This window comes from Mus musculus, chromosome 10, assembly GCF_000001635.26.
Source record: "Mus musculus strain C57BL/6J chromosome 10, GRCm38.p6 C57BL/6J".
Classification (NCBI taxonomy): domain Eukaryota; kingdom Metazoa; phylum Chordata; class Mammalia; order Rodentia; family Muridae; genus Mus; species Mus musculus.
This window is the reverse complement of record NC_000076.6, coordinates 58,302,028-58,315,782: the sequence shown is the minus strand read 5'-3', so window position 1 is coordinate 58,315,782 and position 13,755 is coordinate 58,302,028. Positions and strand designations below refer to the sequence as shown.

The following is a 13,755-nucleotide window of genomic DNA, read 5'->3' as shown; positions in this document are numbered from 1 at the left end:
ATATTGCCCTTTAATTTGATGGGTCCTATGTGAAGATTATGGTAGTGAAATTTCTTAAGATTTACAAACCTCATAATATAAAGAACATAACAGGGTATGTGGTCAGCATGACCCTGATCTGAGTCAAGCTATTTTTCTGTGTCAATGACGGGCAGGCATATTACAGCAACAGTATGAAATAGCTGGTGGGCATGGAACAAAACTTCTACATCTATGTTGGGGGGGGGCAGGCCTCAATATCATCCACTATTTCAAGATAAGCATTCTGGGTCAGGCTGCTTCACACTGTTTTATTTGGAGGGTGGATGGGTGCCTTATTCACCCTCAAAGGATTTCACATATTTCTCATCAGTTTCTTCACTATTATTCATCTAGCTCTGAAGGGTCACTCAGTGTCATCTTGATCGGCCAAACATCTTCATAACAGGATTTTGTTACAGCATATTTGAAACCTGTTTCAAGTTATGGTGTGGCTCACCTTCTTAGCACGCATCTTTAATCTCTCTGGATGGAATACAGACATGTCCTTAGTACTCACCTTTCATCCCAAACAATGAAGGTAAAGTTAGTTTGTAGAAGGAAGCATCCATGTTTGAGAGTGATGTCTAATTGAGGGGCAGACAGAGTGATGAATCAAAGAAAGATTTGACAGAATTGGATATGCCCAATATCTTCTCTTATGAGAAGAGAGAGGAAAGAGAAGCAACTTAAGGGAGAGACGGACAGCACAGGAGGAAGGGAGTACAGTGCAGGGTACAGCAGAGTTCCTGGAGAGCTGTACAGTAGAGTTGAGAGGGAGAGTAGAGCAGCACAGAGAGGGAGACAGGGGCAGTTTTACTGGGAACATTTTACAGAGTGAGATTGCAGAGAGAATAAGCTAAACACAGGAATAGACAGAATGAGAAGGACCCAGATTAGCAAAGATTGCTAGAGTTAGTTTGAGGCCAAGCAGAGCAATTCAGAGGCTGAGAGAAAAGCCAGTTTGAACAAGTCACTTGGGAGAAGAGCTTGAGCCAGAACAGCTGAGTTGACCCGGCCAGCCAGAGCTCAGTAAGACCAAGAAAATGGCGAGCTTATTTCAGTGGTAAGTCTCAGAGGCTGAAAACATTCTCGGCCTAGATTAGATTGTATGAGGCCAGAAGCTTCCAGGCCTAGGCCGATGGTTACCAGACTGAGGCCGTAAGCCTTCAAGACAACAATTTTAACAGCAGAATAAAAGTTTTATTAACAGGATCTGTTGAATAGACCCATGTTGGTTTCTTCCAAGTGCTTTGTTGACCACAGTTAGCTCTCCTGATGGAGGAAAATAGACTTAATTGGTAGCCTTCACACTCCCCTAAACATCACACCCATCTTGTCCTTTTAATTTTGTCCCAACTTCAGGCAGACTACAGTAAACAACATCTCCTGGGCTGGAGAGATGGCCCAATGGTTAGGTTAAGAGCACTGGCTTCTTGCTCTTCCAGAGGTTCTGAGTTCAATTCCCAGCAACCACATGGTGGCTCACAACCATCTGTAATGGGATCCGATGCCCTCTTCTGGGGTGTCTGAAGACGGCTACAGTATACTCATATAAATGAAATAAATAAATCTTAAAAACAAACAAACAAACATCTCCCAAAGCTTTCAGTGAACAACTACTGATGTCCACAATTCCAGTACCATTGTCTGTTGTTCTTTCTCCTTGTAGCCTTCGATAGTGACCTTAAATTCCACTAAAATACATAACGTGAGTGTACTGGCTGGTTTTATGTGTCAACTTGACACAGGCTGGGGTTATCACAGAGAAAGGAGCTTCAGTTGGGGAAGTGCCTCCATGAGATCCAGCTGTGGGGTATTTTCTCAATTAGTGATCAAGAGGGAAGGGCCCATTGTGGGTGGGACCATCTCTGGGTTGGCAGTCTTGGGTTCCATAAGAGAGCAGGCTGAGCAAGCCAGGAGAAGCAAGCCAGTAAAGAACATCCCTCCATGGCCTCTGCATCAGCTCCTGCTTTCTGACCTGCCTGAGTTCCAGTCCTGACTTCCTTGGTGATGAATAGCAGTATGGAAGTGTAAGCTGAATAAACCCTTTCCTCCCCAACTTGATTCTTGGTCATGATGTTTTGTCCAGGAATAGAAACCCTGACTAAGACAGTGAGCCACCTCTGAAATTACTCAGAAAAATTCTGAATCCTTCTCTGGTCATAATGGGAGGAACAGAAATCCTGCTCTTGTGGACCAGTCAGACATGTAAAAGGAAACAATGACGGAACCTGCTCACATGAACAAGTATGTCCTCACCAACGAGACACATTTCTAATGTTTGTCACACATTTAACAGTAGTGTGAGCACAAGACTCTTTCAGTCACTGCTTTCCAGGTTGTTGATACATTCTCTTTCTTTCAAGTCAATAATGGGAATCTTTTTCAGGACTAGCAAGATGGCTTAGGAGGTAAAGATGCCTGCCAGATACAACCTGAGTTTGATTTGGTACCCTCATGGTTGATATAGAGAACCAACTCTTGAAAGCCCTTTTCTGACCTCCACACATATGTAGCATGCAATGCACACACTCATGAGATGGCTCAGAGGCTAAAAGCACTAGCTGTTCTTATAGAGGACCTTGGTTCAGTTCCCAGAACCCCCATTGCTGCTCACAATGACTTATAATTTGAATTCCATATGATTTGGTGCCCTCTTTTGGTCTCCAAGGGCACTGCATGCATATCATACACACAGATACATGCAGGCAAATACTCTTAAAAATAAGTAAATCTTGAGCCGGGCGTGGTGGCACACGCCTTTAATCCCAGCACTCGGGAGGCAGAGGCAGGCAGATTTCTAAGTTCGAGGCCAGCCTGGTCTACAAAATGAGTGTCAGGACAGCCAGGGCTATACAGAGAAAACCTGTCTCAAAAAACAAAAACAAACAAACAAACAAAAAAAGGAGTGAAAGGAATCCATTTCATTGCAAGATAATCCTTAGTTGGACTTCAGTTCTTCATCTTTGTTTTGTTCCATTGCATCACATATCTCTAAACGGAAAAGGGGTTAAACTGAGATAAAGCAGCCATATAAAGGCAATGCTGAATAATACAATATTTTGAAATCAGGATAACCAGAGTTTGTTAACAGAGTCACTTCCTTGGGAATGCTGGTAAAAGTAAACACCGAGTTGAGGTGGAGAGGCTTCTCAGGGGAATGTGGCCTTCTCAATTAAGCACTTGGCTGAGAAAGGGAGCAAGAAAGGATGGTGGTCCTCAAAGAGCCTCTGTCCGGAGAGCATCATCTGTTTCCAGCATGTTAGCATTTTGAGAAGCAGTGAGGAGCTGGGGTGAGGCTCAGAGGTATCATGCTTGCTTAGCATGCCTTAAGAACCTGGGTTCTATCCAGAACAGGCAAAGAAAAAAATTATAAGAAGTAGTGAGCATAGCATTACTTAGAAAAGCAGAAAAGAAAGCGAGCAGTTGTCTTCTCTTGGTACCAAAACAGATCCAGTGAACAGCACAAAGCACAGAAATCCCAAGCTTCTGGAGAGGAGACATTTTCTGGAGAGGAGAGGAGACATTTTGTATCACTTTTGCCTGCTCAGAAAGCAATTAGAGGAAGATTTCAACTGTCCCTTATGTGGCTTAAAAATATTTACCTTTCACAAATGGCCAGTCAACATTTTTAAAGAGCACTCAGCATCCTTATCCACCAGGAAATCGCAAGTAAAAGTACTTCAAGAGTCCATCTTACCCCACATTGAATTACTGTAATTAAAAAGTAAACAAGCCAGGCAGTGGTGGCGCACCCCTTTAATCCCAGCACTTGGGAGGCAGAGGCAGGTGAATTTCTGAGTTCCAGGCTAGCCTGGTCTACAAAGTGAGTTCCAGGTCAGCCAGGGCTACACAGAGAAACCCTGTCTCGAAAAACCAAAAAAAAAAAAAAAAAAAAAAAAAAAAAAAAAAAAAAAGTAAACAGAATAAAACACAGTATTCAGTAGCACATATGCTAAAATTGGAACAATTTAGTAAAGATTAGTACAAGGGTTACACACAAATTTATGAATTAGTCCATATTAAAAGACAACAACAACAACAACAACAACAAAAGCCAAAACAAAGGTCACCACAACAATGGAAATGGCCCCCCAGGGAAAGACAGCCGCTGCCAAGCCTGATGAATCTCAGAGGCACATGGTAGAAGGAGACAACCTGTTCCCACAGCTGTCCTGTGGCCTCTACCCTTTGCTGTGCCCCCATACACAAATACATCCAAGTGCTTTAGAAAAGCGCTAATCCACCTCTACACCCCCCAGCCCCCTTAGGGTAGATCTTTTCATTTTGTGTGTGTAAGTATTCACAGCATGTGAGGCCAGAGAAAGGCATGGATTGGAGCTATATACAGTGTGAGCCTCAGTGTGGGTCCTGGGAGCTGAATTTGGGTCCTCTGCAAGACCAGAGGTAGTCTTTTTTTTCTTTAAAAAAATTTTTTTTTGATTCTTTGTGAGTTTCACATCATGAGCCCCAGTACCACTCATCTCCCTGTCCCCTTGGATCTGCCCTCTACCTTTGCCACTGCCCCCCTCCCCCCCTTAGAAAATACAAAAAGAAAAAGCATAGAAAACATCTTGTGGAAGCTGTAGTGTGTTGTGTTATAGTGTGTCCACAGTACACCCATGTCCACACATCTTCACTTGCAAATGTTCATTGCAATGAGTCATAGGTCTGGTTTGAGGTCTCTGGCTTCTGTGACATCATCAATACTGGATCCTTACCAGGACTCGTCCTGGTTATCCTGTTATTGTCCTGTGTCATGGAGATCCTGCAGTTTTCAGATTGGCAGGACCTGCCCTTTCAAATACCCCAACAGTTCACAGATGATGTAGATCTGGGCCTGGCAGGCAGCTGAGCTGGTCAGCCCACTAGCTCTCCCTTATTGGCATGACCAAGGCAAGTCCTCTGGCACTTCTCTGAGTAGGCCACCCAATGAGCAGCTCTTCTGCTCTCATGCCCTTAGGGCTGGCTCACCCAATCCTTTGCCCTCAGGGCTAACTCCACTGTGTTGCCCAGTTGAGGGGCAGAGCCCGCTCTTCTGAGTACTGCAGCCAGCACTCACCTGCTCTCAAGACATGGTGGCCAGCTATCCTGACTGCTGCAGTTTTCTTAACCGGGAGCATCTCTCCAGGCTGAATAAACTTCCCTTCTTTAAATGCCTTTTCAACGAGTACAGGCAATGAGCTCATACAGAATGAAATTCCACAACTTAGGAGCCACATGAAGGCCTGCTTGTCCTTTACTGTACTGGATACTCAAATAGGCCACTCTCTTTTGTTCCTCTAAGAATTTTATAGATGGTGGTCTGTAAAACGAAGTCAGATAACATTCAGTAGGGAATGAGAACAGAGTGAAGTCTAGAGGCACCATACCATAAAGGTTGAACTGAGTAGATATCCCTGAGGAAGTACCAGTAATGTTCTTTTCCTTCCCAGGGAGAGAAAATTGGTCTTGTAAGCCTTTAATCCTGGCACTTGGGAGGCAGAGGCAAGCAGATATCTTTGAATTCAAGGCCAACCTGGTCTACCTTGTGTGACCCTATCTCAACAAGCAAAATGTCGTTACCAAGATCAGGGAAAACAAAACAAGTGAGTGTTTTTTTTTTTTTTTCCTCCAGGGTCTGGATAATGTGTATTATCATTTCAGTTCTTTATAGTTGTTCTGGTCAGTAGTTGTTTGTTTGGTTTTCCAACTTGACACAAGTTAGAGTTATCTTGGAAGAGGAACCTCAATTGAGAAAATGCTTTCAATCGGATTGGGCTGTAGGCAAATCTGGAGGGCGTTGTCTTGATTAATGATTGATGTGAGAGGGTGGAGCCTGCTGGGGATTGCACCGATCCTGGGCAGGTAATTCTGAGTTGTATAAGAAAGCAGGCTGATAGCAAACACAGAAGTGGATGCTCACAGTCAGCTAATGGATGGATCACAGGGCTCCCAATGGAGGAGCTAGAGAAAGTATCCAAGGAGCTAAAGGGATCTTCAACCCTATAGGTGGAACAACATTATGAACTAACCAGTACCCCTGAGCTCTTGACTCTAGCTGCATATGTATCAAAAGATGGCCTAGTCGGCCATCACTGGAAAGAGAGGCCCATTGGACACGCAGACTTTGTGTGCCCCGGTACAGGGGAACGCCAGGGCCAAAGGGGGGGAGTGGGTGGGTAGGGGAGTGGGGGTGGGTGGGTAAGGGGGACTTTTGGTATAGCATTGGAAATGTAAATGAGCTAAATACCTAATAAAAAATGGAAAAAAAAAAAACAAAAAAAAACAAAACAAAAAAAAAAAAAAAAAAAAAAAGAAAGCAGGCTGAGCCTGGCATGGTGGCGCATGCCTTTAATCCCAACACTTGGGAGGCAGAGGCAGGTAGATTTCTGAGTTTAAGGCCAGCCTGGTCTACAGAGTGAGTTCCAGGACAGCCAGGGCTACAGAGAAACACTATCTCGAAAAACCAAAAAAAACAAAACAAAAGCAAGCAAGCAAACAAACAAACAAAACCACTGGTGTGTCCTCCAGAGAAGCAGGGTTTGATTCCTGGCACCCCTATGACTGCTAACAACTGTGTATAACATTAAGGGATCAGATGCCAGATGCCATCTTCTGGCCCCTGCTGCCATTGTATGGGCATGGTGCCCAGGCATATACACAAGCACCCCCCCCCCCCCCCACACACACACACAGAGAAAGCTGAGCAAGCTCTGATGATCAGGCCAATAAGCAGTATTTCTCCATGCTCTCTGCTTTAGTTCCTGCCCTGACTTCACAATGGGCTATGATCAGGATATGTAAGATAAATAAATTCTTTCTTCCCCAAGTTACTTTTGTCCCCAATTCCTAATACCATATTGACTACTCAAATCTGAGTCTAAACTCCCACAGAAGTGCTAAATGTCTTTCCTATCAGAGTAATCCATTCTTAAACTGTCCTCAGGGTGGGACATTTATCACCAAATACAGGAGGCACGTTCTCCTACTTGCTAGGTCTGACAATATTTTTTGTTTTGTTTTGTGTTTGAGATAGGGTCTCACTGTGCAGCCCTGGCCAGTCTAGAATGTAGGTATCACTATCCTGAAGGCTGGCCTTCCGGGATGAATAAGGATAGAATCAGCGCAAGACACGTATTCACCTCTCCTTGCGTCCTGACTTGCAGATGTAGTGTGACCTCACATGCTTCACATGCCTGCTGGCTCAGCCAGAACTGCACGACTGCTTTCCTCTCCATCCTCACGCTGTGAGCTGTGGGCAAGGGTGGGAGGGTACGGGGAGGTCTCTGCAAGTGTCACACCTGGCAGGGAAATAATATGGGCGAGGTAAGCTTAGCTCAGCTTGACTTAGTTAGCCAGCCTGGATCAAACTTCTGGAGTCTGCTACCAGGCCCTTTATTATAAGCATATTCAAACACAGGCTACATGCATTAGCCTAAGGGCCTAGAGAAGGATCTGGTGTGGTCTTAGTCATAGCATAAAGGCCTTCAAATACACACAATGCAAGGGTCATCTAGACTCTAAGTATCTCTGATCCTGATTGTGAGAGCTTGATATGGTCTGACCCTTCAGGTAACAAAGATCATCAGGCTATTTACTTCTGACTCCCAGCCTTGGGGATAGAAAAACAGGTTATACATCTTTTTCTTTGAAAAGACAACACTGAGTTTCCCTGGTGATCTGTGGGTGAAAGGACCTTTGTGCGTTCAACAGTGAGCTTATAGAAAACCTTCCGTATGTATGTATGTGTGTATGTATGTATGTATGTGTGTCTGTCTGTCTGTATGTGTGTATTTGTCGGTCTGTCTGTCTGTATGTGTGTATGTATGTGTGTGTGTGTCTGTCTGTATGTGTGTGTGTCTGTCTGTGTGTGTGTATGTATGTATGTGTGTATCTGTCTGTATGTGTGTGTGTATGTATGTGTGTATGTATGTATGTGTATGTATGTGTGTGTGTATGTATGTATGTGTGTGTGTGCGTATGTATGTATGTATGGTCAGGCATTTGGTACACATACAAACACTCACACTTTTTAAAACATTAAAAGGAAAAAGACAGTCCATGGAATCACAGAATGGTAGAAAATATTTGCTAATCCTACAGTTTACAGAGGACTTATCTGGGACATGTAAAGGTTAATTACTTAAGGTAATTTGAAAAGTGAACAGGATTTTTAAAATGGGCAAGACACATGAAAAAGTGTTCAACATCTTTAGTCACAAGCTGGAGTTATCACAGAGAAAGGAACCTCCCTTGAGGAAATGCCTCCATGAGATCCAGCTGTAAGGCATTTTCTCAATTAGTGATCAAGGGTGGGAGGGACCAGCCCATTGTGGGTGGTGCCACCCCTAGGCTGGTAGTCTTGGGTTCTAGCAAGCTGAACAAGCCTGGGGAAACAAGCTAGTAAGTAACATCCCTCCATGGCCTCTGCATCAGCTCCTGCCTCCAGGTTCCTGCCCTGTGTGAGTTCCTGTCCTGACTTCCTTTGGAGATGAACAGCAATGTGGAAGTGTAAGCTGAATAAACCCTTTCCTCCTTAAGTTGCTTCTCGGTCATGATGTTTTGTGCAGGAATAGAAACCCTAAGACAGTTGCTCAAAAAGCTGTAGCACTCTCATGTCCACATGTTAAGAAGTCTAAGTTGACATATCATTGGGGATATAGTACACCCATGTTTATTGCTGCTCTAGTCCAACAGAGATAGAATGGAAGCAGCCTAGATACTCATTAACAGATGCACGGAAGAAGAGACTTTGGTCCATTTATACAAAGAGTTTCATGCAGCTGTAAAGAAAATAATGAAATCAAGACAGTCGCAGGAAAATGAAATGCCACTGGAGATCAAACTAAAGCAGAAAAAAAAAGCTGGAATAGTCTTAAATAGTATCTTATTCTTATATGCAGAATATAAATTTGTATGTATACAAATATATAACTATAGTATGTATTTGAAGGTTATGAAAATAGAAAGAGGGCTGGCGAGATGGCTCAGTGGTTAAGAGCACCGACTGCTCTTCTGAAGGTCCCGAGTTCAAATCCCAGCAACCACATGGTGGCTCACAACCATCCGAAATCTGATGCCCTCTTCTGGAGTGTCTGAGGACAGCTACATTGTAAAAAAAAAAAAAAAAAGAAAGAGGACATGAGAGGGGGTGAAAAGATCTACAAGGGAAGAAGGAGAGGAAAATGGGTAATAGGGTTAATGTGACATGACAGTGGAAAACAGGGCAATCTGGGGAAAGAACAGAGATCAGTAAGAGAGGCACTGACAGATGGGGAGAGCAGTGGAGGACCGGGGAGAATAAAGGACAAAGGGAAATACATGTATGCAGTGCCTTTGCTTTGTGTATCAACTTAAAGGCATTTCAATACAAGCTGTAGACCAGGTACAGAATCAGACATAGCACCGTACCTAGTCTCACATGGGATTTCAGCCCCAGCTCTGGGTATGTAGAAAGTCTCAAAAACAAGTTGTTAGGGGCACAGTGGAGATGAGCATTGAACCAAACTGGTTGAATACCACATACCCATTAATTACTTGGCCTAAAGGCCATGCTCACTCCCTGTCAGGGTTCAGTTGGCCCTTTGATTTTCAGAGGACCAGTGTTTCTCTCTGCTCTGCCTCTCCCTATAGCCCAGTCCACGTGAATTTGCATGAACTGAGCAGAACCCTTCCTCTGAGGACCTTGAGGCTGTACCCTTTGCCAAGTTGTCTGTCTTACTTAAATCCATGTCTACATTGCCCAAAGGCATGCATGTTGTTTCCATGTCTGGCTGGTGTGTGTCTGTGTCTCTCTTTCTGTTTTTCTCTTTTAATATGTCTCACTACATAGCCCTTAGCTGGACTGGAACTCCCTGTGCAGACCAGTCTGGCCTCAAATTTATAGAGATCCACCTCTCTCAGCACCCTAGGATTAAAGGCACGTGCAACCATGCCTGTCTGTCTGTCTCCTTTTCAGAGGCTAGAGGGAGGGTGCCTTACTAGGCTGGCCTCAAATTCCTGAGCTGAGAGGAATTTTTCTGCAGTGGCCACCTGTGTAACTCAGTCCATAATACATTTTCAGTACCAACAGATCCAAGCCATGAAGGTACAGTAGGAAAGGAGTTTGCAACTTCACTTTACAACATAATTTAAAACTCCAAAGAGACAGTGTTTAACAGAAGAACAGTAGTCATGAAAATGCAATATATAGTTAAGTGCATTTAATAGAAATATCAGTCATTACAGTTCCTTATTGCTGGTCACAAAAAGCATATATGTCTTTTGTAATCAAAGTAATTTTTATCATGCAAAAGGTATTTTTATTATATTCATATGAACAGATTAGATTTGAAAACAAGTTTATACAGACTTCAAAAGGCATGTTAGGCCCAAAAGAAACATGGAGTTTATTTAAATACTACTAAAATGACATGGATGCCGCTGGGCATACTCACATTCACAGTTTAGGAAGATCGACAACCTCACCTTCTAGAGTCAGCTCTGAGAGAGATGCGTTTTCATCAGCACACTCACTCGCTAGGTCTGTCTAACACAGGCGGAGCGAACAGAGACAAAGACAGCTTTAAGAGGACAAACTCGACATGTCAGCAGCAAATTTCAGCCAAACCAAATTGGAAACCAATATTCATAGTGACTAAAGGACAGTTTCTAGCTGAGACTGAAAACTGGAGAATAAACTGTAAGCTTAATACTCCAGACAGTACTCTGTGGTTACTTATTAACAAATTACATATTAAAATATAATACCCAAATTTGATTTAAGAGCACAATTTTAATCTAGTCAATATAGTATTTCCAGAGACATAAGGACAGAGACACTGGCCCGGCTAGGCTTATTCAGCAGTAGTGAGCCTGAACCCTCTGGGGTCATGCTTAGGAAATAAGTCTCCCTGAACAATACTGGAAGCACCAGGTTCACATGTGGATTTAATGCTGAGTAAGACAGTCACTGTTTCGAGATGTAGGGATTCTCAAACCGACTCATGGCTTAGGAGTAGTGGCGGCACACAGCCTGGGACACTATAGAAACACACCAGCTGAGGTGGGCCCACCTATTCAGTCAGTGCCACATCACCAGGACTAGGGCCAAGTTTGAAAATAACAAATGGGAGAGGGGCCTTATTTTAAAGCAACTGACTGAATTACAATTTAACTTAGCCTCATAATTAACCATAGCATATTTGCTTCATAATCCTTTAATAAACACGGCAACCTTACCAAAAAGCATTTCCTCAATCTTGAAACATTATTTTAAAAGATTAATTCCCCAGTTGGTATGGTACCAAAATTTAGTTTAACATCAAAATTCACAGTACTACTTAGAAACCAGTGTCTCCTGGGGTTCCAAGTGCAGGAATGAACTGTTTCCTCTGTGGACGGAGATCACAGAGCCTGTGAGGCCACGTGCTGGGTTAGAGGGCCCTGGACAATTGGTACCATTGCTTCAAGCTGTTTCCTTTTACTATAGGATGAGATTCTAAATACGTGGGCTATACATATATACACTCATCAGGGGATGGGAACAGATATGCACACTTCCTCATCAAATAATGATAACCACTTTTTCCCAAAGGAATTGCGTTGAGTCACTAAAGAACCTTCCTTCTGTCGCTCTATCGCAGTCCAGACCAGCTATGCAGATAGGACGCCCATCCAGAGGAACGAGAAGCACTTTCTTCCTCACCTTTGGAAGATTAAAAGGAGAAATTATTAAATCTTATCAATGTGAAAACTAAATATGGAATCACTAGATAGTATAAGCAAATATTATCTATTTCATTGATTACAGGCACTATAAAAGACACATTATTATTTGGAATTTCTTTTTTTTAAAAGATTTATTTATTTATTATATGTAAGTACACTGTAGCTGTCTTCAGACACACCAGAAGCGGGCGTCAGATCTCATTACGGATGGTTGTGAGCCACCACCATGTGGTTGCTGGGATTTGAACTCAGGACCTTCGGAAGATCAGTAGGTGTTCTTAACTACTGAGCCATCTCTCCAGCCCTTATTTTGAATTTCTTAGGAACATGGTATTGGAAAGTATTGGAGGAAGCTTGGTGTGACAGGTATCTGAACAATACCACTGTTGATTTAGTATGGTCCTTTTTTTTTTTTTTTTTTTTAATTAACTTTTGTGAACAGAGGCAGACTTTTTTTTTTAAGTTTTACTTGAAATTTTTTGGGTTTGAATCTTTAATCTCTGTCCTCTGCTCCTTTTAGAACTTTTTTTTTTTTTTTTTGGTTTTTGAGACAGGGTATCCCTGGCTGTCCTGGAATTTACTCTGTAGACTAGGCTGGCCTTGAACTCAGAAATCTGCCTGTCTCCCAAGTGCTGGGATTAAAGGCATGTGCCACCACTGTCCAACTAGAACTTTTATCATCATTATTTTGTGTCTGAGAATTTCATTTCCATATATGCCTGTGCAACACCTGTAGAGGTCAGAAGAGGGCATCAGGGGCCCCTGTTACTATAGTTATAACTGGATATAAGCACCCTTGTGGGTGCTGGGAATTGAAGTCAGGTCCTCTGGAGAACAGCCAGTGCTCTTAACCACTGAGCCATCTCTTCAGCCTCTAAAACTTTATTGTTGTCAAATGATGCCATTTATGAAGTGTTTATGCTAAAATACATACAATTTCAGACTAACCCAGGTACCACTGACCAGCCATAATCTCTCCTTCCATTCTCTTCTCCATATGTTGTTTCTCTCGAATTTCCCTTTCTAATCTTGTCACAGCCTATGGGACTTTTCCTAGATGTTTATTAGATACTATCTTTCTCTAGGGGATCTGAGAAACGTTCCCAAGTCATTTGAAAGCATTTTTTTTTTCACACAGGAAAGTTTACTTTATAAAAAGTGACAACAAACAACAGCTGTCCTCTCCCAGACACAGAGTCTCCTGTATCTTAGACTGGCCAGCTGAGGGTGACCTTGAACCTCTTCTCCCTCCAAATCAAAGCTGTGATTAGAGGTATGTACCACATATTTAGGCATCAATGGGGATGGAACCCAGTGTTTGCATGCTTAGCAAACACTCTACAGAACTATGTCTCCAGTCCCTTGTTTTAACACTCTGAGCCAAAACAGGGAAAGGCCTTCACATGGAAGGACAGGACAGCAACTAAACACCTGTCCAGTGCTTTCCTTCGCTTTTCTGGGTCTGTCTGTCTCTCTCTCTCTCTTTCTCTCTCTCTCCTTCCTTCCTTCTTTCTAAAGATTTATTTATTTATTTATTTATTTATTTATTTATTTATTTATTTTATATCAGTACACTGTAGCTGTCTTCAGACACTCCAGAAGTGGGAGTCAGATCTCATTATAGATGGCTGTGAGCCACCATGTGGTTGCTGGGATTTGAACTCAGGACCTTCGGAAGAGCAGTCAGTGCTCTTAACTGCTGAGCCATCTCTCCAGTCCCCTATCACCAGTTTTATCTATTTCTTGATGCTCTATATGATTCCTTTTTACTTGTGTTTGGCTCATTTGTTCTGTCAACTGTATCTGTGTCAGTCATTAATCCATCATAGCTTTAACTTTGTGGGTTCTCATTTCCTATGTCAGTGAGAGAAACAACAAATAATTTGAAGACACTCAGGAAAACTCTTTAAAATAAACTTTAAGAGTTACACTTAAGTGCTGGTGAGATAGTTCAGTGGGTAAAAGAGCTTGCCTTACAAGCCCAATGACCTGAGTTCAACTCCTGGAACATAGCACAGAGGGCGAGAACTAGCTTCCAAAAGC

At 42.8% G+C, this 13,755-nt stretch overlaps 1 protein-coding gene and 1 long non-coding RNA gene across 3 annotated transcripts in view; both read right to left on the bottom strand.

The window, feature by feature from the left end:
• Window positions 1-2,930: 2,930 nt before the first annotated feature.
• On the bottom strand, window positions 2,931-3,805 carry Gm40668. Its single transcript, XR_003948872.1, has 2 exons — window positions 3,627-3,805; window positions 2,931-3,528 (listed from the first exon to the last, which is right to left on the bottom strand). It is a non-coding gene; the product is annotated as a predicted gene, 40668 (long non-coding RNA).
• A 6,378-nt stretch (window positions 3,806-10,183) lies between these two features.
• Window positions 10,184-13,755, bottom strand: part of Gcc2 (GRIP and coiled-coil domain containing 2) — a 50,192-nt gene continuing 46,620 nt past the window's right edge. The window contains exon 18 of one of the 2 annotated variants that reach the window (XM_017314082.1): window positions 10,184-11,689. In XM_017314082.1, coding sequence (XP_017169571.1) covers window positions 11,619-11,689 — 71 coding nt within the window. In that variant the 3' untranslated portion in view covers window positions 10,184-11,618. The remainder of the gene's footprint in view (window positions 11,690-13,755) is intronic. The other variant, NM_027375.2, reaches the window with a different exon arrangement.